General features: G+C 36.9%; 1 protein-coding gene and 1 long non-coding RNA gene across 26 annotated transcripts in view; one reads left to right on the top strand and one right to left on the bottom strand.

Moving 5' to 3' along the window:
- dmd (dystrophin) overlaps nt 1-19,968 on the top strand; it is a 200,158-nt gene extending 180,190 nt beyond the window's left edge. For 19 of the 25 annotated variants that reach the window (XR_014530372.1, XR_014530373.1, XR_014530374.1 and 16 more), the window contains 3 exons: nt 9,151-9,243; nt 11,862-11,887; nt 19,516-19,968. Coding sequence is in view for 19 of the 25 variants with exons in the window: in XM_083522229.1 (XP_083378355.1) it covers nt 9,151-9,227 (77 nt within the window). In the remaining 6 variants the exon portion in view is untranslated. The remainder of the gene's footprint in view (nt 1-9,150; nt 9,244-11,861; nt 11,888-19,515) is intronic. The other 6 variants (XM_083522230.1, XM_083522231.1, XM_083522221.1 and 3 more) reach the window with 1 other exon arrangement.
- Nucleotides 18,979-19,524, bottom strand: LOC310715827. Its single transcript, XR_014530402.1, has 2 exons — nt 19,418-19,524; nt 18,979-19,385 (listed from the first exon to the last, which is right to left on the bottom strand). It is a non-coding gene; the product is annotated as an uncharacterized lncRNA (long non-coding RNA).
- Nucleotides 19,969-26,482: the final 6,514 nt, after the last annotated feature.

The raw sequence follows: 26,482 nt of genomic DNA, 5'->3' as shown, positions 1-26,482 counted from the left end.
ATGGTCAGTCTTGAATGTTTTTAGCTTCGCTGAGTAATAAGCCTGTCAATGTAACATCATGATGGTTTGCATTTATACTGCCTGTTAAATTCACAGATTAATACAAAATTAGAAAATTGTATAAGATATTGGGAGTGAATGCTCTGATTGGCTCATCCTACAATTATTCTAAATTTAAACAGCTATAATGCAGGATGTATGAAAGGTATTTATCCAAAAATTCAAAAAAGCATATTATTTTGTACATGCTTTTGTTGGTGTGTGGGCCCAATTAAGCTGAAATGCCGGTTTCTTTAAACCTCTAAGTCTAAATGAGCTAAAGCATCCTAAAAAAAATAAAACACATCATAGCAATCCCCTGTCAGTGTCTCACAATGCTAGAATTACTTAGACTGTGCAATCACACTGCACCTTTTTCAGTAAACAGCCTAAACACCCTTGAAAGGGTTTTCCAGGAAATTTTCAAACAGATTTGTGGGTTTCTCTTTTCAGCCACTAGAGCATGGGATTTGGCCCCGTTGTTTAAGGAGGCCTAGCAGGCAGTCACCATTTCAGTTCATCCCTAATGGGCTTAGTGGTATTTAGGACAGGACTGCTGGAGTTCTTCCACCAATGGCAAACCATATCATTATGGAGCTCACTTTGTGCACAGGGGCATTATAATATTGGAAGACCTATTTTCATTTGGGCTAGACCTATACCAATGAAGGGAAATATTACTGCTATTACATACACAGACATTCCAGACAATTGTGTGTTTCTAACTTTACAATAACAAAGACTGATGTCAGTATATGGGAATAATAGTTGGAAGTCTACATACATTTGACCCTCTCAGAAAAGGCTACATTTACATTTGTGACATTTGGCAGACTTCCATGTCCAGCATGACTTACAAACTGGACTAAATAACCTTAAATGAACTTGTCTTAAAGGACATATACATTTTATAAAGAGGCACTAAAATTCACAAATCACAAACGTTTGAACCACACAAATGACGCTTTGACAAATTGATACTAAACTTGATACAAGCCTATATTTAGAAAAGAAAAGAAAAAAAAAAGTTCATACTTTTACACCCCCCCCCCCCCCCCCCACTCTTTAACGCTGAATGTATCATATTTAATACATTAGTTTCTGAGACTTCTGCACCACCTGCATCAACAATACTTTCCTCAAAAACTGGTTTTTTTTTTTTTTATATTTCAGGTATTTCCTTTAAAAAAAAAAAATTAAAAAAAATTAAAAAAAAAAAAAACAAGTCTGAGACTTGTCTTCTTGTGGGGGGGAAAAAATGGTTATGTTGTTACTGATTTTTTAATATGAATATGTATTTTTTTTGAAGCAACTAATAATTAATTAATATTTTTTAAAGAATGTTATAGTAAAATTGTGTTAAAAATGTGTTAAATTAAAAAACAGCAAGTATATAAGGTAATTTAGCTTAGTCATCAATGTGTTACATTGATCATGATGCAATCTGCATTATTCTTGCCCAATGTCAAATACAACCTACAATACAAATAAATAATACGTTTTAATTTAATGGCTTTTTTTTTTTTTTTTTTACTGATTTCGGACTAGTGGAATATTTGTGATTTTTGTACATCCAATCTAATGTTGTAGCTTGCTCAAATTTGTCTGTTTGCTAAAACTATTAAATAATTATCCTTATCTATATGTTATATTTACCAATTCAGAGAAGAAATTCAGAATCCACAAACATTATTTTTCTGTATTTATTTTCAGATGTCAAAAAGATTTTTTTTGTTTGTTTAAAGACCCCAAAAACACAAATTTTCTGTTAATTATTTCATATGTCAGGCTTCACAGGGTTGATCACTGTGATCTAGCTGTATTTATAGGATCAAGCAATAAAGGTGTGTAGGTACCCTATTGCAAGTGTATGTCTTCTTAACTATTAAAAGAGTATGAGTATTATCATGGAATCATGGAATGATAGTATGATTTGCACTACTGCTCTTACTTCTACTTATTAGAACCCTATTTCCAGTTGGGACACTGTAAAATGGCTACAGCACATCTAATACAAGTTGTGAAAAGTCTGGAGTAGTAAGTTTTACTAAAAAGAAACTGATTGTAATTAGGTTTTTTGACGACAGGTCAGTAACATGACTTTAAAAAAGGACCAAAGAAAGGCAGAGTCTCTCTGAATTAAACATACAAAACAAAACATAAATACATAAATCTATCTCCATAAATATCTCCTCAAGAACAGTGCATAACATCAATAAATTCAGAAATCAGGAGAAAATCTTATGCTCAAAGGACAAGGGGACAATCAATATTGGATGTCTTTTGATCGTTGACTCTCAGGCGACACTTCCATTATAGAATCACACTTGTTTTTGAATTGAATTTTGACGAATTGAAATTTAAAATTAAACCATGGACATCAGGTACTCTGGACTTAATGTGGAGTGTTATCAGTGTTTAGTTTAAGGTCCTGCATCTATAATGTTATGGGGGTGCATTAGTGCCTGTGGAATTAACAGCTTGCACATCTGAATAGACACTATCAGTGATAAAAGATATATACAGTGGTACCTCGACATACAAGTTTAATTTGTTCCGTAACCTTGCTCGTATGTCAATTTGCTCGTATTTCAAAGCAAATTTCCCCATTGAAATTAATTGAAATGCCATTAATCCGTTTCAGCCCCCAAAATGCCACCCCAGTTGTTTTTGTTACGTGTTTTTGAATAAGAAAAATGTATTTATAAATGACAAATCTTGTATAAAAACATAATAAAAGAGAATGTAAAGATATAATAAGGTTTTATTCAGTGTATTTTCCTTGGAGATGAGACGACTTGAGCTAACGAAAACGCCGGTGGGTGGGTGTGTGTGTGGAGGGGGGGGGTAGAGGCGATAAGGGGAGGCGGAGGGAAAACTCGTTTTTTACTATCACTCCTGTACACTAAGTATCCCTAAACTTTTAAATTTTTACTTTTTCTTCTTTGCTTATCTTACTTTTCGATCACAATCTTCACTTTCTGGCTTCGCTTCGCCATTTAGCAGCGGCATCTTGAGCTCGTACATCAAGTTTTTGCTCGCGTATCAAAGCAAAAAATAGACCGTGTGACCGCTCGTACCTCGGAAAACTCTTAGGTCAAGGTACCACTGTACCATTCCATAGGCAATTACGTACACCACAATCCCGTAATGCACAGGTTTTAGAGCTGCTTTCATCCAGACAATGGCTTTTCAGGGAAACCCCTGACTGTTTTAGCAAGACAATGCTAAACTGCTTAATGCTAAAATCTATTACAATATCATGGCTTTGTAGTAGAAGGGTCCAGGTGCTGAACTGGCCTGCCTGCATTCCAAACTTTTTACCATTTGAAAACATTTTGCGCATCATGAAACAACAAATAAAACATTTGGTGCATATTAATAAATTTGACAGAGAAGTCCTAGGATTGTTAAACAGGTAGAATCCAGTATCAGACACGATGGGACAACAATTGTCTAAAACATTTTTACATTTGCGGCATTTAGCAGATGCCCTTGTCCAAAACGACGTACAAATTGCTTTGAGTCTTTAGAAATGAATAAATCTACACTGCTAGATTACAAATATAATAATATAAATATTACTCTTGAATTCTACAAAGCAAAATTCAAAAGTGCTAAGGTCTTCAACCGTCGCTTAAAGATAGCCAGGGACGCCGCTTTACATATATGTAGGGAAAGTTTATTCCACCACCTCGGTGCTGGTGCCAATGACATCAACTGGTCTCCTCAGTTCCCAGACATATATGGACTGTTGTTCAAAAAAAGGGATGCTACACAGTGGTATATATGGCCCACAGTGGTATAAGTTTTTTTGTTTTAAACCCAGCCATTAGGGTTGCACAAGCCAGTGCACTCTTAGTGCCGGAAAAAAATTCTGGAGTGAGTTAAATTAAGTGGTAAAAGGGGTACCTAGGAATGAAAGATTGCTGATTGGGGCAGATTTAAATAGGCATGTATAGGTGAAGGGAACAGGTGATGAGGAGGTGATGGGTAGGTATGGCCTTAAGGAGATGAATGTGGAAGGGCAGATGGTGGTAGATTTTGCTAAAAGGATGGAAATGGCAGTGGTGAACACCTATTTTAAGAAGAAGGAGTATCATAGGGTGACGTATAAGAGTGGAGGAAGGTGCACACAGGTGAACTATGTTCTATACAGGAGATGCAACCTGAAGGAGATTGGAGACTGTAAGGTGTTGGCAGGGGAGGTGTTGCAGTGTAGCTAGACAGCATCGGCTGGTGGTCTGTAGGATTTTTTGTAGTTGAAGAAGAAGAGGAGGAGAGTGAGGACTGAAAGAAGAATAAGATGGTGGAAGCTGAAGGAGGAAGAGTGTAGTGTGAGATTCAGGGAAGAGGTTAGACAGAGGCTCGGCATTATTGAAGAGGTGCTGGATGAATGGGCAACTACTGCAGGAGTGATAAGGGAGACAGTTAGAAAGGTACTTGGTGTGACATCTGGAAATAGAAAGGAAGACAAAGAGACGTGGTGGTGGAATGAGGAAGTGCATGACAGCATAAGGAGAAAGAGGTTGGCAAAACAGAATTGGGATCGACAGAGTGATGAGAAAAGTAGGCAGGAGTACAAGGAGATGCAGCAGCAGGTAAAGAGGGATGTGGCGAAAGCCAAAGAAAAAGCATATGAGGAGCTGTATGAGAGGTTGGACACTAAGGAAGGAGAAAAGGATTTGTACCGATTGGCCAGGCAGAGAGACCGAGCTGGGAAGGATGTGCTGCAAGTTAGAGCAGTAAAGGATGGAGATGAAAATGTGTTGACTAGTGGGAAAAGTGTGTTGAGAACATGGAGGAAGTGTTTTGAGCAGCTGATGAATAGGGAAAATGAGAGAGAGAAGGTTGGATGGTGTGGAGATGAAGCAGGAAGTGGATAGGATTAGTAAGGAGGAAGTGAGAGCAGCGATTAAGAGGATGAAGAGTGGAAAGTCAGTTGGACGAGATAACATACCGGTAGAAGCATGGAGATGTTTAGGAGAGATGGCAGTGGAGTTTTTTTAACAAGATTGTTTAACAGGATTTTGGAAGGTGAGAAGATGCCTGAGGAATGGAGAAGGAGTGTGCTGGTACCGATCTTTAAGACAAAGGGAGATGTGCTGACCTGCAGTAACTACAGGGGAATAAAGCTGATCAGTCACACCATGAAGTTATGCGAAATTCAATTAAATTCAATTTTATTTGTACAGCACTTTTAACAATGAACATTGTCTCAAAACAGCTTTACACAGATAATGTGGTGATAAAAAATGTATATGTTCTTTATAAGTAAGTTTGTCCCTGATGAGCAAGCCAGTGGCTACTGTGGCAAGAAAAAACTCCCCAAAATGGAAACAGGAAGAAATCTTCAGAGGAACCAGACTCAAGAGGGAACCCATCGTCGTCTGGGTTGCACCAAATGTCCATTTATTGCAGATATACGATGTTGTGGGGTACAGTGATGGTGATTAGAAGTAAACTGTGGTCCTGAGTCAAAAAGTCCTGAGTCCATGGGAAAGAGTAGTGGAAGTCAGGCTGAGAGAAGAGGTGACTATCAACAGTATGGTTTTATGCTGAGGAAGAGCACCAGACGCATTATTTGCTTTGAGAATGTTGATAGAGAAGTATAGAAGGAGTTGCATTGTGTGTTTGTGGATTTAGCGAAAGCGTACGACATGGTGCCGAGAGAGGAGTTGTGGTATTGGACAGGATTGACAAGATTATAAATTAGTTTATTAGAGGGACATTATAGGATGTTTTGGAGGCAAGGTGAGGGAGGCGAGATTGAGATGGTTTGGACATGTGCAGAGGAGGGACATGGGGTATATCAGTAGGAGAATGCTGAGGATGGAACCACCAGGAAGGAGGAAAAGAGGAAGACCAAGGAGGCGGTTTATGAATGTGGTGAGGGAAGACATGCCGGTAGTTGGGTTGAGAAGGCAGATGTACAGGACAGGGGGGTATGGAGACGGTTGATCCGCTGTTGTGACCCTTAATGGGAGAAGCCAATAGAAGAAGAAGTGGTACAAGTTTTTTCAGACGTGTTTCCATCAAATTCTAAATATTACATTTTAATTTAGATTTGGTACAGTTTCTTAATTCAAATATTTAATGTTTTCTATGTTCTTTTGTGAATAAAATGTGGGTTTATAAGATCTGCAACAAATTATTGCATTCTGCTTTTTATTTAGACTTTGAACAGCATCCGAAATATTTTTGGAATTGGTTTAGTATTGTATGGAGCCAAACACTATGGGTGCATATGCACTTTTTGGGGTGATTGGTTTATTATTATTGTTCTATATCAAAGGCCCTTAAAACTTAAAATGTGAAAATTGGCACACTGACAGTATCAATAGTCAATACCAATTTTTACCTTCACCCTTTTGGTCACTATCATTTGGTCAAAGGTGATTTGACATGACAAATATAGATATTTATTGTGCAGAGAAATGAGGTAAAAATGACCAGTGACTATCAGATGACTATACAGAGATCACATAACGAGGCAAGTTGAGAATTAACTATAAGGTAAGTAACATGGTAGTGCAAATGAAGGGTGAAAACAGCGTTAATAATGCACGGTAAATGTTTTTTTTTTTTGTGGAAAGCCCAAACAAGTCAGAGTAAAATGTATATTTTGATGTTCAGAATCAGGATGCGTAAGGGTACACTTCAGCGTCTGAGTTCATAGTTCAGTAGGCTGACAGCTGATAGGAAGAAACTTTTTTAATCCGCTAGTGCTAGAGGGAAGACTTCTTTGAAAAGTTTAGCAGGATGATGGGGGATTGCTGAGCTTTCCTTATTTTCCTAAGAATGTAAGCTTTTTTTTTTGCTTTTTTTTCTATCAGGAGGTGTTGAGTGCCCAGGAAAAGTCTTTAGAAATATGGACTCTTAGGTACTCAAAGCTGGTCACATGTCACCTCTGCCCCTTCAGTGTGAATGACTGTAACCCTTTGTTCTCTGATGACCTAGAATAAGTTTTTTAGTCTTCTGGGAGATGCTGTCAGGTGCTGAATGTTTTCTTGTATTTGCAAATTTTTCAGAATGTTTTAAGGTCACAAAGCTGGTGTCAGGTCAATGTCTTTATTGCATATCCATCACATATTTCTTGCAAACTAAGGAGTACTGTAAATGTACTTTTTAATCACTCAATGCATCATTTAAACTCAATATTTATATAAGAAATAGCGAATAATAAGGCTACCACACCCCAATCAAATTTAGCAAGGCATGAATTTGTGTTTAGATAAGTCATATTGAAGAAAAGGCTATGTTTCCTTTAGTATTGCCGTGTCTTATTAATGATGTGAAACGCACATGCTTGGCAAGTCTGTAATTGCCAAAGATTACTTTTAAATATAGTCACTGTCTAAGGAAATCTTTCTTTAACCTGTGTCATACAGGCTCTGATTCACCTTCTAGAAAAAATTAAAGAAGATTGAATTTCACATTTTAAAAATAAAAATTTTGGAATACATTATTAACCTTGATGGAGTTACACATGGACAAAAGTTGCAGTTGTCATATGCTGTCATTGTTTATAATATTATGTATATCCGAGTCCAGTATCCAAAAGCAAACCTGATAAAAACTGTGATAAATATCAGGGTTCCGCTGATCTTTTTCACAAGGGCTTTAATCTGCAATTCATGATTTGTTTTTCTTAAAATAACTTTAATTCTTTGTCTTTTAAAACACGGGAGACCACTTGGTAACACACCAGAGGCAGCATGGAACTAAATAGACTAGAAACATCCTAGTTTCTTTATGTCTGCTTCCATAAAGATGCATTATTTAAACACATGGAGGAATGTCTATCAATTTATTAGGTTACAGTTTGCATTTATCAAATAATGTGTTGTATGAGGCTTACAAGTTTAATGTTTTTCATCAAATTATGCTGGAACCAATTTTTAGACCGATTATGCACTGTACGTATCAACATAATTATCATATTCATAAACATATTCCATCATTGAATTTTTGTTATATGGTTGTTTTATGTAAAAAAAAACAAAAAAAAAACAATAATAAAAGATTTGTAATGGCGATGAAAAAGTTGAGGGCACTATTTTAAATAATCCATCCATAATTTATCATACTTTTGGTTAAGACTTCTGGCGGGCTGCTGCACAGAATGCATTGCTCAAAATAGTTTTATTAATCTAAAATTTATTCAAAGTTTTAACACATTTAAGTACACAGATCAGGCATAACATTATGGCCACCTGACTAATATTGTGTCCCTCTTTTGCTGCCGAAACAGCTTTGACCTTTCGAGCATTAACAGTATTAATTGGAGCTACAGGAGCTCGTCTGCTGGATCAGGCCAAACGGTCCAACCTTTGCTCCACTTGTGCATCAGTGAGCCTCAGCCGCCCAAGACCCTGTCAGCAGTTCACCACTGTCACTGACCACTGCAGACCAGGAACAGCCCACAAGAGCTGCGGTTTTGGAGATTCTCTGACCCAGATGTCTAGACGTCACAATTTGCCACTTTTCAAACTCGCTCAAATCCTTACAATCACCCATTTTTCCTGCTTTTAACGCATCAACTATGAGGACAAAATGTTCACTTGCTGCCTAATATATTCCACCCACTAACAGGTGCCATGATGAAGAGATAGTGTTTTTCACTTTCACCTGTCATAATGTTATAATATCATAATGTTATGCCTGATCTGGGTATGCAGTTATACATCAGAAAATGCTCATCTTTAACTACATACTTAACACTTTGCTTAAATTTCCTAATCTATAATGCAATACATACTTTACTTATAATGTTTTACTATATTTGCTTACAACTGAATGCTTACAAACTGACTGTACAAGACCAACAAGTAGTTTCCTAGCAATTGTCAAATTATTAAATGAATCTATGTAAAAGTTATTTCCACATTAATTACTCAGAAAGCATAATGCAAATCATATCCAAACATCATTTTACACGAGTCTGTTGGTGATTTTCTAGAAACACAAAATATACAGTATTAAAACATCAGTACATGCCTACAGGTTGGGCATTTCATAATTATTTCAGTATTAGCATGGTATTTCTTAAAATGTTAAACACATCTTAGTATCTCTGATGATCTGAGTTCTGTATGTTGTGTATGTCAGGTGGTGATGAGTTGTCCAGTGCCTTCCAGGATCCAGTCAGTGGGCTAGTGGAAGTAACTGAACAACTAAATAAATAATTTCCTCATAGCCAAGGTAAGACTTTGTGATCTTTTAAAATTATAACAATATAGTGATTTCAAAAAAATGTGAAAGGAGGGCAAACTTAGCTTAATTACTAAAACAAAAAAGAAGAAACTTTGCCAGTTTCTACTTCAGTGTAACTGGTATCTTTAAAAAAAAAAAGATTTGTCTCATTTTTGAATTTGCATTGGTTTCAAAGTGGATCAGATTCAATCCTCCAGGTTCAGGCATCCTTTCGCCAAAGCGAATATTTTTGTGTGAGAGTGAGCGAATAAATGCTGCTGTCTGAGGTTCAGCTTTGCAAACATAGCGCACATCAACAACCACTACAATATTAGCTTGAAAATTACTTGCTTATGGCATAATATTATTATAAGCACTCCAACAAATTGTCAGTATGTCTGCACTCATCAAAGTTTACATCTTTTTTTTTTTCTGATGGCAAAATTTGAATGCAAAATTCAATGGGAAAAAAACGAATGGAAGTGAATGGGTTTTGATTAAAAACTTGGTTTAAAAACAGATCAGGGTTCATAGAAGGCCACTTTTAAATTCGATAATTTGAAAGAAAACAATGAATTTGATACATCTCTATAATCCAATTATTAGTTTTTCTTTTCTGTGGCCAGCAACATGTGAGACCATATCTGCATGTGCAGATGGTGATTAATAGTATTATAGTATTTTGATAAAATACTCAGTTTTCAATAAATCTTAATAGACAACAAATATCTCTCTCTCTCTCTCTCTCTCTCTCTCTTTATTTTATTGTATTATTTTTATAGTTTAGGGTTGTCTAAATTAGTACGTTAATAACGCGTTAGCTCAAATGTATTTTAATGGCTCTAATTTTCTTAACGTGTGATTAATGCAGCACGCATTTATCTATTAATGCAGCACGCATTAAAATTTATTTTAAATATTTAAATTAATATTTATTATTTTTAATATTTAATATTTTTGAAACATTTAAGGTCCCCTGGTGGTCTAATGGTTAAGATGCAGCGCTCCCACCACTGCGACCCGGGTTCGATTCCCGGTCAGGGAACCATCCCCAGCCACTCTTAGTGCCGGTCCCAAGCCCGGATAAATTGGGGAGGGTTGCGTTAGGAAGGGCATCCAGCGTAAAACATGTGCCAAATCAAACGTGCGGAGGATCCGCTGTGGCGACCCCTAACGGGAGAAGCCGAAAAGAAAGTTTAATATTTTTGAAACATTTAAATATTTTTTTTTATTAAAAATATTTGTAAAAAAGAGGCGAAATGAAAACCTTCAACGCAACACACGTTTATTCGCAACATCATTTCTTTATTCAGATATAAAAACAATTTAAATACAATATAAAAACAATAAAAAAAAATTTTTTTAGCATTTGCAATTTTCAAATCAGCACCAAAATCCACCATGGTTCTGTCAGGGTACGGACCACAAACTGAAAGCAGGAGTAGCTCGATCATGTTTATTTAAGGAAACAGAGCACAACACAGAGTCAGGGAGAGTTACAAACTGTAATGCGGGTTGAGTCCGTAAAACCTGTATAATCCTTGGAACTGGTATGATCCACGGAACGAATAATCCACGGAAGGAGTGTAATCCACGGAAGGAGTGTAATCCTCGGAAACGAAAGTAAACCTCGGAAGAATAATAATCCACGAGAGTGATTGACGGCACCAGCGGTGAATGCTGGCAGTCTCGAAATAGGTCGGTGTCCGTAGCCATAAAGTAGGTCCGACACGAGTGAGATGGAAACTGAGGTTTATATGGGGAAATCAGTAACACCTGTCTCTCGTTAATGCCGGGAGCGGCAGAGTGAGGCAGCGCGACAGCTACCGAGGTGGGCGTGGCAGGTGGATCCCTGACAGGTACACACATATGGCAATTAAAACTGTCTGTGTGGAAACAGCAAAAGTTTAGTTTTGTGTCTTGAAGATTTACATAAATTGAAACACCATAATTACTATAAAACATTTACAAGAATATTTTATCTTCATGCTCTATTTTTAGTTTTGTTTAACTAATAATAAACATACATTTGCATTAAGCATCCCTATTTCTCCATGTCCATGTTGAATATAATATAAAAAAAACTTGTAAAGTATTAATTATGCATTTTTAACAGATAGAAATGTGATTAAGTTGTGATTAATCACAAGTTAACTCATGACAATCATGTGATTATTTGCAATAAAATATTTTAATCGAATGAACCATTAAAAATACACACTAAACCATTTCAAAATATATTGGGACTGATAGCACAATAATTACTAAGCCCACTTCTACTACTACAAGCTTCAAACCCTCCTATTTAAAACCAAGATTTTTAAAAAATTATGAATTCTATTGTATTGTTGTTTTTTTTAAGACGTTATATATATATATATATATATATATATATATATATATATATATATATATATATATATATATATATATATATATATATATATATATATATCTGAAATAGTTAAGTGGGAATAGATAAACAGAATGGAGAACATCATTGATTCAGTTCAAGTTTTTTATTCTCATTCTGCATCCTAAAGACCAATTTTGCTTTTTTTTTTCTTCTTCTTTTTAGTCTGCAATGTCTAAATTTTTTTTCTTTTTTACTTTTCTTTTTTTTTAAGGGACTGGACAGCTAAACCTATAACAGGTTAGTATGCTATGCAGTATTAGCTGTTTTAACTGCTGTATTAGCTCTTTGGTTGCTTCTGTGGGTTATTGTTTTATCCACCAAAAGACTATGTAAGTTCATAATTGTAATTTAGCAACTGTAAAAAAGGAAACTGAGTTCTGATCTTAAGTTAGTTGTTGGAGGGGTGAGTGATTTGGTGTATATCATTGGTGGGAAATTATGTTTGGTCTTGGGGAAGTTGTGAAAAATTTTTAAGGTATGGAGAAGACAGTGGGGAAGGACATTGTGCTGAACCTATTAAAGAGCAAATTGTTTCTAGGCTGACAACAAGAAGTTGTTAAACAACAACTTTTGAAGCCTGCAATCTGCTTTATATCATCCTACAACTCCTGGACAGCTGAAGCAACTTCTCCAGCTTCTTTCTATAGTCCTTTTTGTTCTCTGTCTGTCTCCTGATTGCACCTCTTTCCATCTGTTCCTTGTTCTTCTGCCTAAAAGGCTGCTTCATTTTGTTCAGTAGTTTCTTGAGGTCCTTCAGTTTTTATTAGGAAAACAATGACTGGAGCTTGATATTTGCACAGAAACTGGTGTATTTTGTTATAAAGTGCTATGTTGTTAAGGTTTGGCCCACTTGCTCAAATAACACTTCCCAGTCTGTAGTATCAAACGGTGCTTTTAAAGATCTGGCCTGCCTACCATTCTCTTTGTGACTTTCTTTTTATGGTCTTCTCTGTCACAGATTACCTTAAGACAAAAGGCCTGTTTAATAGAAATTGATTGTGGCCAGACCTTCCTAGTGTGTTGTGTTCTGGTAATACAGTTGACTGATGGGGTTGTAATGTAATAGCACAATTAAAATATAAAAAAATAGCAAAGAAAGAATTAGGATGCTGGGTTTGATGTCTCATGATAGCCGAGGGTTCTTTCTGCATCAGCTGCTTGTGGAATGGAGACAGAAATCACAATGGAGACCTTGGCAAATCATATGGATGTAAACGAACAGCCAAAAGGTCAGTGTTTTGGCAACAGTGGTGCTTTGTTTTTTGCAAGGAGTACAACCCCTGCACATTTTCCTACCACTTAGTTCAGTGTTTTTGTCTGCCCTTGCTGGGGTTGGGAGCATTGCAGAATACTGAGTATTCTAGTAATACTAGAATATTCTCATGCAGCTATTTCTGTCAGTCGGTATGAGTGGAAGAACCCAAATGCAGGAAGCAGGCTGATGTAGAAAAGGCAGTCTTCAATGAGAGCAAGGCAGAGTAAAATCCCAACTCTATGAAAACTTAAGAACCCCTTAAAAAGGAGAGCAAAGAGTCTGAGAACAGTATGGAAACCAATAACTTAAAACTGGAGACCAAAAGGAGCAGAAAGGGGGCACTGTCAGAAAATACAGTCTAAGGAGTCGAGAGCCGGCAAAAATGGCCGGCTAAATCCAGAAAAAAACAAGTCAGAAAAAAATAGAGAGCCAAAAAATATAAGTAAAAATATTCCACAGAGAAAAGGGCAGGAAGGTCTCGAACATACATGGAGCCGAAGAGACAATCTGGCGAGGGATAAAAGAATCTGGCGTCTATTTATACTCCGGGAAGATGGCAGGAAGTGGGCCAAAATTCACTCTGAAGAATTTAGGAGTATGGAGATCAACTTGTGAATGAAGAATAATACATCAAGGCATTGACTTGACCACCAAAGTGTGATGCAGCTAAAATAATCTCAACCTCATGCAAAGATTTTTGAGAATGATTCATGATGTTCATGAATATATGGTTTCAGCACATAATTTTTTGTATGTATACAAATTATGTATTTAAGTCACCATAAATCCACCATAAATCTAGATATTAGCCGTGGATGACCGCCTAGGTGCGTGCGCTGCTAAAATCAAGAGACTCCGCCTTCAGAGCAGGGGACAAGACAGCCTTAACCAATGAAAGTCTGCTGGACCAGACAACATTCCTGGCAGAGTGCTCAGGGAATGTGCAGAACAGCTAGCGGATGTCTTCACCGACATCTTCAACATGTCCCTGAGCAGCGCCATTGTTCCTACATGCGTCAAGATGAGGACCATTGTACCTGTGCCGAAGAAAGTCTACTGTCTCCTGCCTCAAAGACTATCGTCCCATCGCGCTCACACTCATTATGATGAAGTGCTTCGAGAGGCTCGTCAAAGACCCAGCTTCTACCCTCACCTGGACCCCATGCATTTTGCGTATCGTCCAAACCGCTCCATGGACGATGCTATCTCCACGACCCCTCATCTGGCCCTCACCCACCTGGACAACAAGGACTCATATGTACGAATGCTGTTCATAGACTTCAGATTAGCCTTCAACACAATCATCCCTCAGCACCTGATTAAGAAGCTGAGTCTATTGGGGCTGAACACCTCCCTCTGTAACTGGATCCTGGACTTCCTGACCAGGCCTTAGTCAGTCCGGATCGGAAACAGCATCTCCAGCACCACCACACTGAGCACTGGGGCACCTCAGGGCTGTGTGCTCAGTCCACTGCTGTTTACTCTGCTGAATTACGACTGTGTAGCAATGCACAGCTCGAATCACATCATCAAGTTTGCCGATGACACGACCGTGGTGGGTCTCATCAGCAAGAACGATTAGTCAGCATACAGTGAGGAGGTGTAACGGTTAACAGTCTTTTGTGGAGTAAACAACCTGTCACTGAACGTTGACAAAATGAAAGAGATGGTGGTTAACTCCAGGAGAGCACAGAGTGACCGTTCTCCACTGAACATCAATGGATTCTCTGTGGAGATCATCAAGAGCACCGAATTCCTTGGTGTTCATCTGTCGGATAACCTCACCTGGTCACTCAACACCAGCTCCATCACCAAGAAAGCACAGCAGTGTCTCTACTTTCTGAGAAGGCTAAGGAAAGCTCTCCCTCCCCCCATCCTGACCATGTTCAAAAGAGGGACTATTGAAAGCATCTTGAGCAGCTGCATCACTGCCTGGTTGGGAACTGCACCATCTCTGATCGCAAGACCCTACAGAGGATAGTGAGGACAGCTTAGAAGATCATCAGAGTCTCTCTCCCCTCCATAATGGACACCCTCTTCACCCTCCTGCCATCAGGGAAGCAGTTGCGAAGCATTCGGGCCATCACATCCAGACTGTCTTTCTTCCTTCAAGCCATCATGCTTCTCAACACAGAGCTGAACTGAAATTCACACACACACACACACACACACACACACACACACACACACACATACACACACACACACACACACACACACACACACACACACACAAAACTGTTTGACTGATCTGTACAACCCGAACTCAATCACTTCACACAGCCATGCCCATATTATATCACCTCATTACTACAAACTGTTTACATGCTGTTTTTGGAAATCTTTTTAGCTGCTGCTATTGCTTTTTTGCACGTTTTGTTTACATTTTTGTTTAATTACAATGTTCACTCCCATACTCAGTTCTATTTTACACACCGCACTGTGTGATATACAACAGGTTTACTGGCGGCGTTATTTTGTGTTTTGTGTATTTGTCATAACCTGTCATGTGTTGTCTGGTTTCCTCTTTGCACTGTCTGTATTGCACTGTTTGCACCAGGTTGCACACAATGCACTTTATGTGGCGACTACACTTGCTAGTCCTGAGCTCTGTGTTTTCTGTTATGTAGCTTTATGTTGTTTTATGTAGCACCAGGGTTCTGGAGGAACGTTGTTCATTTCACTGTGTACTGCGTCAGCTATATATGGCTAAAATGACAATAAAAACTTCTTGACTTGACTTTATATATACGGGGGATCAGGTAAAAAGAAAAAACTTTTTTTTTTTTTTTTTATTTCCAATTGTCAACATTTCCTTCTCAATTTCCAGTCTCTGGTGTGATTAATTTTTTCATAAAAAACCCTGCTTTTCCGTCTTGTTATAAATTAGAATTTATAAATAGGAAGAAATACAATTTTTTAAAGTACAGACAATAATGACCTGAGATTATAAGAAACATATTCATTCATTCATTCATTCATTTTCTCCCGCTTATCCGTAATTCGGATCGCGGGGGCAGCAGTCTAAGCGGGCCCCCGCCTTCGACTGCTGCCCAAACCTCACAGCACCGTCCCTTACGGTCCCTCCTGCAGGTGGTGAGCCCACGGGAAACAAACATATTAGTTATAGTTATTTTATCATTACTGGTAGCACTATTCCACTAGTAAAAAATTACTGTAACTGAACAATGATGACAATGGAGTTGTGTTTGATAAATGTAAAAATGCCAGTTGCAAATACAATGGAAGAATTTGGCCATTGTTGTAATTTATCTTGAGGGACTTTCGAGGAAATCCGCTATTAGCATTTTAGCCGTGTGGCTATGCGCTCCCGGGGAGAGCGCTCGTTCGGCGGTTCCTTATCCCGGTGCGTGTAACGCGGTGCTCCGTATTTCTTTTTTCGAGGTGGGAGAATTTTCGGAGAGCGCTCTTCCTTGTGGCTTGGTCCCGCTTTGCCATAACTAGCGGCGCCGGTGGTCGTGTGGCTCGCAGGCCGATCTGGCAGAAGGCGTGGCCCGTTTATTCGGTGGTTCCTTATCCCGGTGCGTGTAATGCGGTGCTCCGTATTTCTTTTTCTGGTGATCTGGTGATGCTGTAGGTAAGGCCGATTGCTGGGAGGTTCAGGATGTTTCAGTGGGGCTGCTCGGCGGCAGCCTCGGCCTGGTGCGTCCGGGCACCGCGGAGCCCGGAAAAAGAGCCCAAGGAGGGGCTGGCCGACCTGAGGATCGTCCTTGCCTCTAATAAACGGGCCATGGTGCGTAAGTCCTGACGGCTTACATCTTGAAGGGCGGTGTACAGCTCACGCTATGGTACCCGTCCCTCCCCGGCACCACCTGGAGGCCGGTTTGTCAGCCCTGCCACAAGACGTGTTTCCGTGCAGCTTGCCTCCAGAGGTTTGTTCCCTGTATTTCCGCCCGAAAGATCGCTGCGGATGGGAGAGATCCGCCACCTCTCAGGAGGTGTCATCGGCTGCAAAGCACCTCTCCAGCCACTCTGAGTGGGTCAGAGGCCAGCCCTGAGTGGTTGGTTTCCCCTGTGGAACTTTGGGAGGTCTGGGAGGGCTGCCAGAAATCTTTTGGTGGGTCCTGCGTACTGTAGAGAAGGGCTACGCGATTCAGTTTGCGTCTTTTCCTCCCCGGTTCAACAGGATGTGACCCGAGCAGGCTCTTGTCCTGGAACAGGAGGTGCGCACTCAGGAGGAAGCGGGCCATCACGGTGGTCCCATTCCTCCCCCCCCCCCTCCCTCAGGCTACTACAGCCCGTACTTTGTTGTTTCGAAGAAGAATGGTGGGTTGCGTCCCATTCTAGATCTCCGCTCCTTGAACCGCTCACTTATGAGGCTCGGGTTCAGGATGCTCACTCTCAAAGAGGTCGTGTCTCAGATCAAGTCCAAGTACTGGTTTGTCACATTAGATCTGAAGGACGCATGCTCCTACGTGGCCATCCTTCCCGCACACAGGAGGTTCCTGAGGTTGCTTTCGGGGCAAAGCTTACCAATATCGGTCCTCCCGTTTGGCCTAGCACTCTCACCCCGTACCTTTGCAAAGTGCGTGAACGCAACACTGACCCCGCTGCGGCTCCAGGCTATCCGCATTTTGAATAATGTTGACGATTAGTTGATTTTGGCTCAGAGCACCAGGAAGTTCGGCATCGAGATGCCATGGTTTGCGGACCTGGTATCCCTGCTCGAGGGCCCTCTGTGGGAAATTCCTCCCAGGTGGGATCTTCTCTCGCAGGCGGGCAGAACCCTGGTTCAGCCCCGCCCGGATTTGTGGAAGCTATGGCTGTGGCCCCTGAGGGGGCACAGTTCGTAGCAGCTGGTCTCTCTACCGAGGTAGTAGAGACCCTACTCCATTCCAGAGCTCCCTTCATGAGGAGTTTGTACGCCGCACGGTGGCGGCTGTTCACTTAGACCCAGTTAACTGCCCAATTGGTTCAGTTCTGGAGTTCTTACAGGAACAGTTTGCCACACGCTTAACCCCTTCAACCCTGAAGATTTACGTGTCTGCCATCGCAGCATATATCACCCTGCCTACGGGGCAGTTGATGGGTAGGCACCCACTGGTGACATGTTTCCTCTGCAGCGCCCGGAGGCTGAGGCCCAGGACGCGACCCAGAGTGCCTGTCTGGGACTTGGCAGTTGTATTGACGGCTCTATCCAAACCCCCCTTTGAGCCCTTGGCCGAAGTGGCTCTTAGGTACCTGTCAGTCAAGACCGCCTTTCTCTTGGCTTTTTCTTTCCTGAAGAGGATCAGGGATCTGCAGGCTCTGTCTGTGGCACTGGACCCTTACCTCCAAAGGACAAGTCCATGGAGGAAGTCGAAGCAGCTGTCCGTCTGCTATGGCCCTAATAGGAATTGTTTCCCAGCCAATAAGCAGACATTAAGCAGATGGGTAGTCGATGCCATCGATTCGGTTCATGAGTCCTTTGGCCTTCCCACTCCATTTGGGGTCAGGGCTCACTCCACCCGGAGTGTGGCGGCCTCTACGGCCTGGTCCGCTGGAGTGTCACTCCAGGACATTTGTGACACTGCGGGTTGGTCCACCCCGCTGACCTTCGTCAGGTTCTATGACCTCGACTTTAGAGCCACTCCGGGCTCCTCTGTCCTGCGCACATTTGGCAGGGTCTGGTCAGTGTGGCATGATTGGACACTTGTTCCCAAAGTGTTACGACGCAGCTCGAAGTTCCCGAATGGGGAACGTCTCTAGGTTATGTATGTAACCCTAGTTCCCAGAGGGAATGAGATGCTGCGTCTCCATGCCACACTCCCTGCATCCCTGCGGCGCTTACCTTCTCTCTTTGCAGAAGCTAATGTCGCTTCCACCGCACAGCCATTTTGTAGCTTCCTGGCTTATTTGACGTCGCCTGCTGATGACGTCACGTCTTGCCTATTGGCCAGATTTCACACGTTGTTCAGAGCGTGGACAACGCAGGGGCGTTCCCAAAGTGTTACGACGCAGCGTCTCGTTCCCTTGGGGAACTAGGGTTACATACGTAACCGAGAGACATTGTTCACTTGGTTTACCCATAATACACACTATAAACAAATAAAATCTTTTTCGTTTGTTTCAATAAAATATTTTGATGTGCTTTATTAATAATAAACATACAGGCTTTAGGCATTTGGGCATTAGGCCCTATGATACCACTTTTGATTTTGAAAACTTTAGAAAACCATTAACCAAAAAATTTTGGGAACTTAACTTGAATCATAGACATTATCTCCACTATTTCCGCAGCTGCTTCTGAACCCATGCAGTGATTTCCATTACGGATTTAATTTGTTTTAATGTAGTGCTGCCTGAAGATCATGGGCATAAAATATTTATCCCAACCCTACTTTTCTCAGACTCATTGCTGCCATCAAATTCCAAAGTATCTATTTTTTCCTTTAAATGGTACATTTCCTAGGATAAAACATTTGATATGATTTTGATGTTTATTGTGCATAAAATTTGAGATTTGTAAATCATTGCATTCTGTTTATAGTTATATTTTACACAGCATACACACTTTTATGGATTTTGGGTTGTACTTGAGATTTGTTTAATGGGTTGTTTTTCATACCTTGTACTGTATTTTAATTGACTTTTTCTTTCTTCTCTCTAGGGATTAAAAAAGGAAGGCTCATCCATATTGGTGAATAACACTGGATATAAAGAACAGGGTTCAGACTAACATTTTATGGCATGTAAGATTGTCATAATGTAAAACATATTAAATTGCATGCTTTTGTAGTGTAACAACTGAACAGAATATGTTTACAATGAGAAACAAATAAAATATATTTTTCTGGGTGGACACGGTTCCAGATTGCTGATTTAAGTAGTTTCTTACAAGTCTAGAATTGGTTTGTTATTAAAACTGTTTTTTATCTTCTATGCAATTTAAAAAGAAAAAGGGTTATATCCTTTAACACAGGTTTAAGCATGCTTTGTTTTTGCAGAGTCTTAACATCAATCTAAATGTTTTACCATAATGGATTTTTATTATATAGCTTTGTCATTATCATTGTTTGCAGGGAATAACAAATGCATATTAAAAGTTCATCTGTGAATTTGAGTTATGTGTGTCTCTGGACCTGTCTACCAAAACTTTCCACTCATGGAACAAACATTTAAATTCACTTTTTAAAAATATATATATATATATATATATATATATATATATATATATATATATATATATATATATATATATATATGTATATTACATATTGCAAAAACAATTAATACATTTTCTTGCTCCTTTAAAGTAAATTTGATAAATTCTATACAAGAAAGTAAATTCAAATAAAAGTAAATAATAGAAAGTAATTAATAAAATGAAACATACAAAAAAAGGAAACATTACTAAACTGTTAATTATGGAAAAGTAAATATTATCTTATTCTCGTTCTTCCTATTCTGAAATATGATTTGTAAAATTAGTTAAATATATATAAATAATTACTACTTAAAAATCCAACCTTTAATAGCTCCAACCAGAACGCCATGCAATACTTCACAACGCCATGCTTACATCAATCTTCACCAGGGTTTGTTCTTCATACTGAAATTAACTGTCATTGAAAGCAAACTGTTGTAAAAGATGTAAGAATAATATAAAGATCTTTTCAAATTCAACTGGGACAGATCTTTCAGCACAGAGTGATGATTTACTTATGAGAATATATCTTTATTTTCTCATAAGTTAATAATTTTTAGGGCCCTTATATTAGAAGTTTGATTCATTATTGGTAGTAAAAAATTATGTACTGTATTGTGTGGGTGGGAGTATAAACACATAAATATAATTTATTGCTTTGCAAACTTCATCGTAAACAAAACTAGCAAATTCCATAGCATCTGTTTTGATGATGCGCCGATAGCGCCAGTATTGCGCTATCGTATACAAAAAAACAGTACAGTATACAAAAAAAACAGTTTTGTTTTTTGTCTGCTTAGATGTATTGGTTGAAGTTTCTGCAAGTAGGACGAAAGGAAAGAGGTTTTTCAAGCAAAGGCATATTTGCACTTACAGCATGCACTTGACCACAATACATTTATATGTTTATGGTGAAATAAGACACATCAAATCTTGTTTTGTCAAAAATATAACTTTATTGTCATAAATATATGATATTAAAATGTAAATTTTCACCTTTATAAGAATTATTTCATGAAAAATCATTAAGCAGTGCAATATTTCAACGAAAAACAAAAACTTGACATGACAAGTTTGCTAAAAATGACTAAAAAATATGATAATTATAAAAATATTAACATATTCTACAAATTCTATGCAAAACTATTAAAAAGTAAACAAAAATTGTGTAATGACAACTCATGTTTTGAAAAAAATGACCATTAAAATTATATTAATTTAGAAAATATTAATTTTCAGTTCTTATGCATAATCTCATGAAAATGAGTTAAAATATGCTTTAAGTAAACAACAAATGAAAACAGTAACAATTTTCTTATTCATAAGCATAATTAGATTTTTTTAATGTGCAATAACAAAATGACAAACAAAAAAGTGAAATCTTTTGACAAAAATTATGCCTTTGTTCCAAAAAAGATTTGTTATTATTCAGTTCAGTTCAATTCATTTTTATTTGTATAGCGCTTTTAACAATGAACATTGTCTCAAAGCAGCTTAAATTTTCTAATTCATAAGCATAATTTCAGGAAAAACTGTTGAAAAGTGTAAAAATATAACAAAAAAGCTGGCATTCCAAATCATGTTTTGACAAAAAATTACTGTTTTCATTGAAATATGATCATTATTATTAAAATAGGAATTTATGTTCATGATCATAATTTCATGAAAAACCGTTATTAAGTGCAATACATTAACACGAAACTAAAAAGTTGACATGAAACTTTTTTTATTGTTAAAATATGAATTGTCATATTCAAAATCATAATTTCATGATAAACTGTTAAAAAGTGCAAACAGTGAAAGGAAAAGTAATTAGAAAATTCATGTTTGGTCAGAAATATGACTATTTTCATAAAAATATGATAGTTATTATGAAAATATGTTTTTTAATATTCATAAACAGAATTTAATGAAAAATATTTAAAACATGCAACGTCATGTTCAGCTTTGACATAAATCATGTTTGATAAAAATTTGACTATAAAAATATGAAACTTATAGTCATAAAAAGATTAAAAAAAAATAAGCATAAAAACAAAAAGGTGCATAAGTGCGCATTTGACAACGATTCTTTTACATGTTTATAATGAAATATGTCATAACAAATAAATTTTTGACAAAAATTTAACTTTTTTCTAATAAATATGAGTTATTATGAAAATATTACTTTTTTTTAATTCATAATCATAATTTCATATAAAACTGTTAAAAACTGTAAAAAGTGAATAAATATGCTTTAAAAAGTAATATTTTATTACAAATGTATCAACTGCTCATGTTTGGCAAAGCCGTGTAGGTGCTGTCAAGAGTGAACTCCTTAGGAAATGCTGAAAATGTGATTCCGCAAGTAAAACGGTTTTTAGAACCAATGCTAATTTGCACATGCACTTGACCACGATTCTTTTACATGTTTATGATGAAATATGTCAGAACAAATCATGTTTTGACAAAAATATTACTTTTTCCAAAAAATATTAGTTATTGTGAAAATATAAATTTCATGTAAAACTGTTCAACACTGTAAAAAAAAACACATACAGCATTTACTTTACCACAATACTTTTATATGCTTATTACAAGATATGACAAAACAAACCATGCTTTGACAAAAATATAAAGAAAAATAAAAGTTATGAACTATAAAAAAAAAATTATATATATATATATATATATATATATATATATATATATATATATATATATATATATATATATAAAGTTACAATAATAATTTTTTCATACAAATGTGATTATTAAAATATGATTTTTCATATTCATAAGTATATTTTCATTCCAAATGTTAGTGACATGAAAATACCTTTTTGTATTCATGCTTGGACAAAAATTTGTTTCTAATTTTTTTTAATAAAAATCTGAGTTAAAAATACTATAATATTCATGCGCATAATTTGATTAAAAATGATTAAAAATACTTCAAAACAAAATATGAAAAAAGTGACATGACAATGTCTTGGTATTGGAAATAATAATTTCATTTAAAACCATTTCAAAAGGCAATACGTGAACGAAAATGTGACATGACAAATCATATTGGACTAAAATGTTTTTTTTCCAAAAAATATATTTATTAAAATATGATTTTTTTTTTCATAGTAAGCAGAATTTTATTAAAAATCTTTAAAAAGTGCAATTCTTAAAACAAAAAAAGTGACATGAAATATTTGTTTTTCTTTGCTGCTGTAACAGAGAAATGTCCCCACTGTGGGACGAATAAAGGTGTATTATTTTTTTAAAATATGATGTTAAAATTAAAATTTTTATATTCCTAAGATTAATTTAATTAAAATCTGGTTAAAACAAAAAAAAGGTGTAATGCTTGAATGAAAATGTGAGAGGACAAATAATGTTTTGACGAAAATAATACTTTTTACTCACGTATTGGGCTTTTTAACAAATGTTTATAAAATTCAGCCTAAGAATATAAAAATTCATATTTTAAGAATAACTATCTTTTTTTATTTTTTTTTAAAGTAAGGTGACATGAAAAATCATGTTTTGACAAAAATATTACTTTTATCATACAAATTAGATTTGTTCGAAAAATTACACGACATGTTTACAACAATATTACTTTTTATGTATAAATACGATATATGACTATATATCTTAAAATATGATTTTTATTTTTATTTATAAGCAGAATTTCCTTAAAAACATTAGAAAGAGCAATAAAATGAATAACAATAACAATGACATGACAAAATTGATGCAGTATTTGGTTTGGCATTGTCATGTTGGAAAATGAAAGGTCTTCCCTGAAAGAGACAACGTCTGGATGGGAGCATATGTTGTTCTAGAACTTGGTTATACCTTTCAGCATTGATGGTGCCTTTCCAGATTACACATGTGTACACATGTACACGCACTAATGCAACCCCATACCATCAGAGATGCATGTTTCTGATCTGAGCGCTAACAACTTGGGTTGTCCTTATCCTCTTTAGTCCGGATGACATGGCATCCCAGTTTTACAAAAATAACTTCCGATTTTGATTCGTCTGACCACAGAACAGTTTTCCACTTTGCCACAGTCCATTGTAAATGAGCCTTGGCCCAGAGAAAACGCCCGCGCTTCTGGATCATGTTTAGATACGGCTTGTATCTACCTGTAGAGTTTTAACCGGCAACGGCGAATGGCACAGTGGATTGTGTTCACCGACAATGTTTTCTGGAAGTATTCCTGAGCCCATGCTGTGATTTCCATTACAGTAGCATTCCTGTATGTGATGCAGTGCCGTCTAAGGGCCCAAAGATCACTGGTTATGAGCCTCTGAGAAGCTCTTTTTATACCCAGTCATGTTGCCAATTGACCTAATAAGTTGCAAATTGGTCCTCCAGCTGTTCCTTGTATGTACATGTAACTTTTTCGGCCTCTTATTTCTTCCTGTCCCAACTTTTTTGGAATGTGTAGCTCTCATGAAATCCAAAATGAGCCAATATTTGGCATGACATTTCAAAATGTCTCACTTTTAACATTTAATATGTTATCTATATTCTATTGTGAATAAAATATAAGTTTGATATTTGTAAATTATTGCATCCCTTTTTTATTCACAATTTGTACAGTGTTCCCACCTTTTTGGAATCGGGTTTGTAAATCTTATTTTTAAAATACGAATTTTCATATTCCGAGGCATAATTTCATTAAAATCCATTAATTAAGTGCAATACGTGAACGAAAATGTGACATGAAAGACCCTTTTTATATTCGTTTGGACAAAAAATATTATTTAAAAAAAAAATATTTTACTTTTTTCATAAAAATATGATATTCAAAATAATTTTATTCAAAACCATTATAAAAGGCAATAATTGAATGAAAAGATGACGACAAATCATATTGGACTCAAATATGACTTTCATAAAAATATGATAGTTATTCTTAAAATATGATTTTTTTTAATCATAAGCAATATTTCATTATAAATCATTAAAAAGTGCAGTTCTTAAAACTAAAAAAGTGACATGAGATATGCTGTCACAACAATATTACTTTTTTTAATAAAAATATTAGTTATTCTTAAAATATGAATTTTTATTATTTTTTTAAAATCCGTTAAAAAGTGCAATATGTGAATGAACATGTGACAACACAAATAATGTTTTGACAAAAATATTGCTTTTTAAATAACAAAAGGATATTTTTCAAATTGAAATTTTTACATTCATCATGATAAATTCATGAAATGCTGTTAGAAACTGAAAAAATCATTAAAATCTGTTAAAAAGTGTGATATGATAACGGAAAGGTGACACGACAAATCATATTTTGACAAAAATCAAACTTTTTTCATACAAATTAGATTTGCATAAAAACTGATTTTCTTATCGAAAAGCATAATTTGATTCAGAATTGTTAAAAAGTGCAATAAAGTGGTCCCCCGGAACTCGCGGGGTTCACATTCTAAAATTCACGAATGTTGGATGCATCCCTGCAGCCCATATGGTAGCTTTGTGAATTCATATAGACATTATGTCACTTTAGTACAATAATGTTTTAAAATAATATACGGAATTTGTTAGTGAAAATACCTGAACATTCGGTCCCACAAATGTTTTAATAATCCGAATATTGCTGTTAGTTAGGTTCCAAATGAGAACTTGCGAATTTTCCAAGCCGCGAGTTCCGAACTGCGAATTATCGGGAGTTGACTGAACTTTAAAATGAATGATGTAAAATGTGGCATGACAAATCATGTTTAATAATATGATAATTCTTAAAATACTAATTTTCTTTTTCATAAGCATAATTTAAAACCATTGACACAGGCAATAAGTGAACGAAAAGGTAACATGACAAATCGTATTTTACTCAAATATTACTTTTTCCATACATATCTGATTGATCCATATTTTACAACAATATAACTTTCATCATCTCATTTCATCTTCTCCCGCTTAATCCGTAATTCAGGTCGCAGCAGTCTAAGCAGATTCTCCGTGTCCAGGGATCGGGCTGTCAAGGCCCCCGCCTTCGACTGCTGCCCTATCCTCTTAGCACCGCTCCCTTACGGTCCCTCTTGCAGGTGGTGAGCCCGCAGGAAGGCGGCCCCATGTCTCTCCGACGTCACGGTCCTTGATTTATTTTTCTCTTAAGGGTCCCCTGGAGCATAAAGGGTTAAGGGCCTTGCTCAAGGGCCCAAGAGTGGCAGCTTGGTGATACCGGGGCTTGAACCCCTGACCTTCCGATCGGTAACCCAGCGCCTTAATGGAGCCACCACTCCCCCACAATATAACTTAAAAAAAAAATACAATAAAACTATTTTTATACATATTAATATGATATATAAATATATATGTTAAAATATCTATTTTCATATTCATAAGCATAAATTCATTAAATAACTTTAAAAAGTGCAATTTTTTAAGCAAAAAATAAAAAAGTGTCATAAAAAATCATGCTTTCACA

Source organism: Silurus aristotelis, assembly GCF_946808225.1.
Source record: "Silurus aristotelis genome assembly, chromosome: 20".
Classification (NCBI taxonomy): Eukaryota; Metazoa; Chordata; class Actinopteri; order Siluriformes; family Siluridae; genus Silurus; species Silurus aristotelis.
The sequence above is the reverse complement of the archived record's forward strand: the minus strand, read 5'-3'. Positions and strand labels throughout refer to the sequence as shown.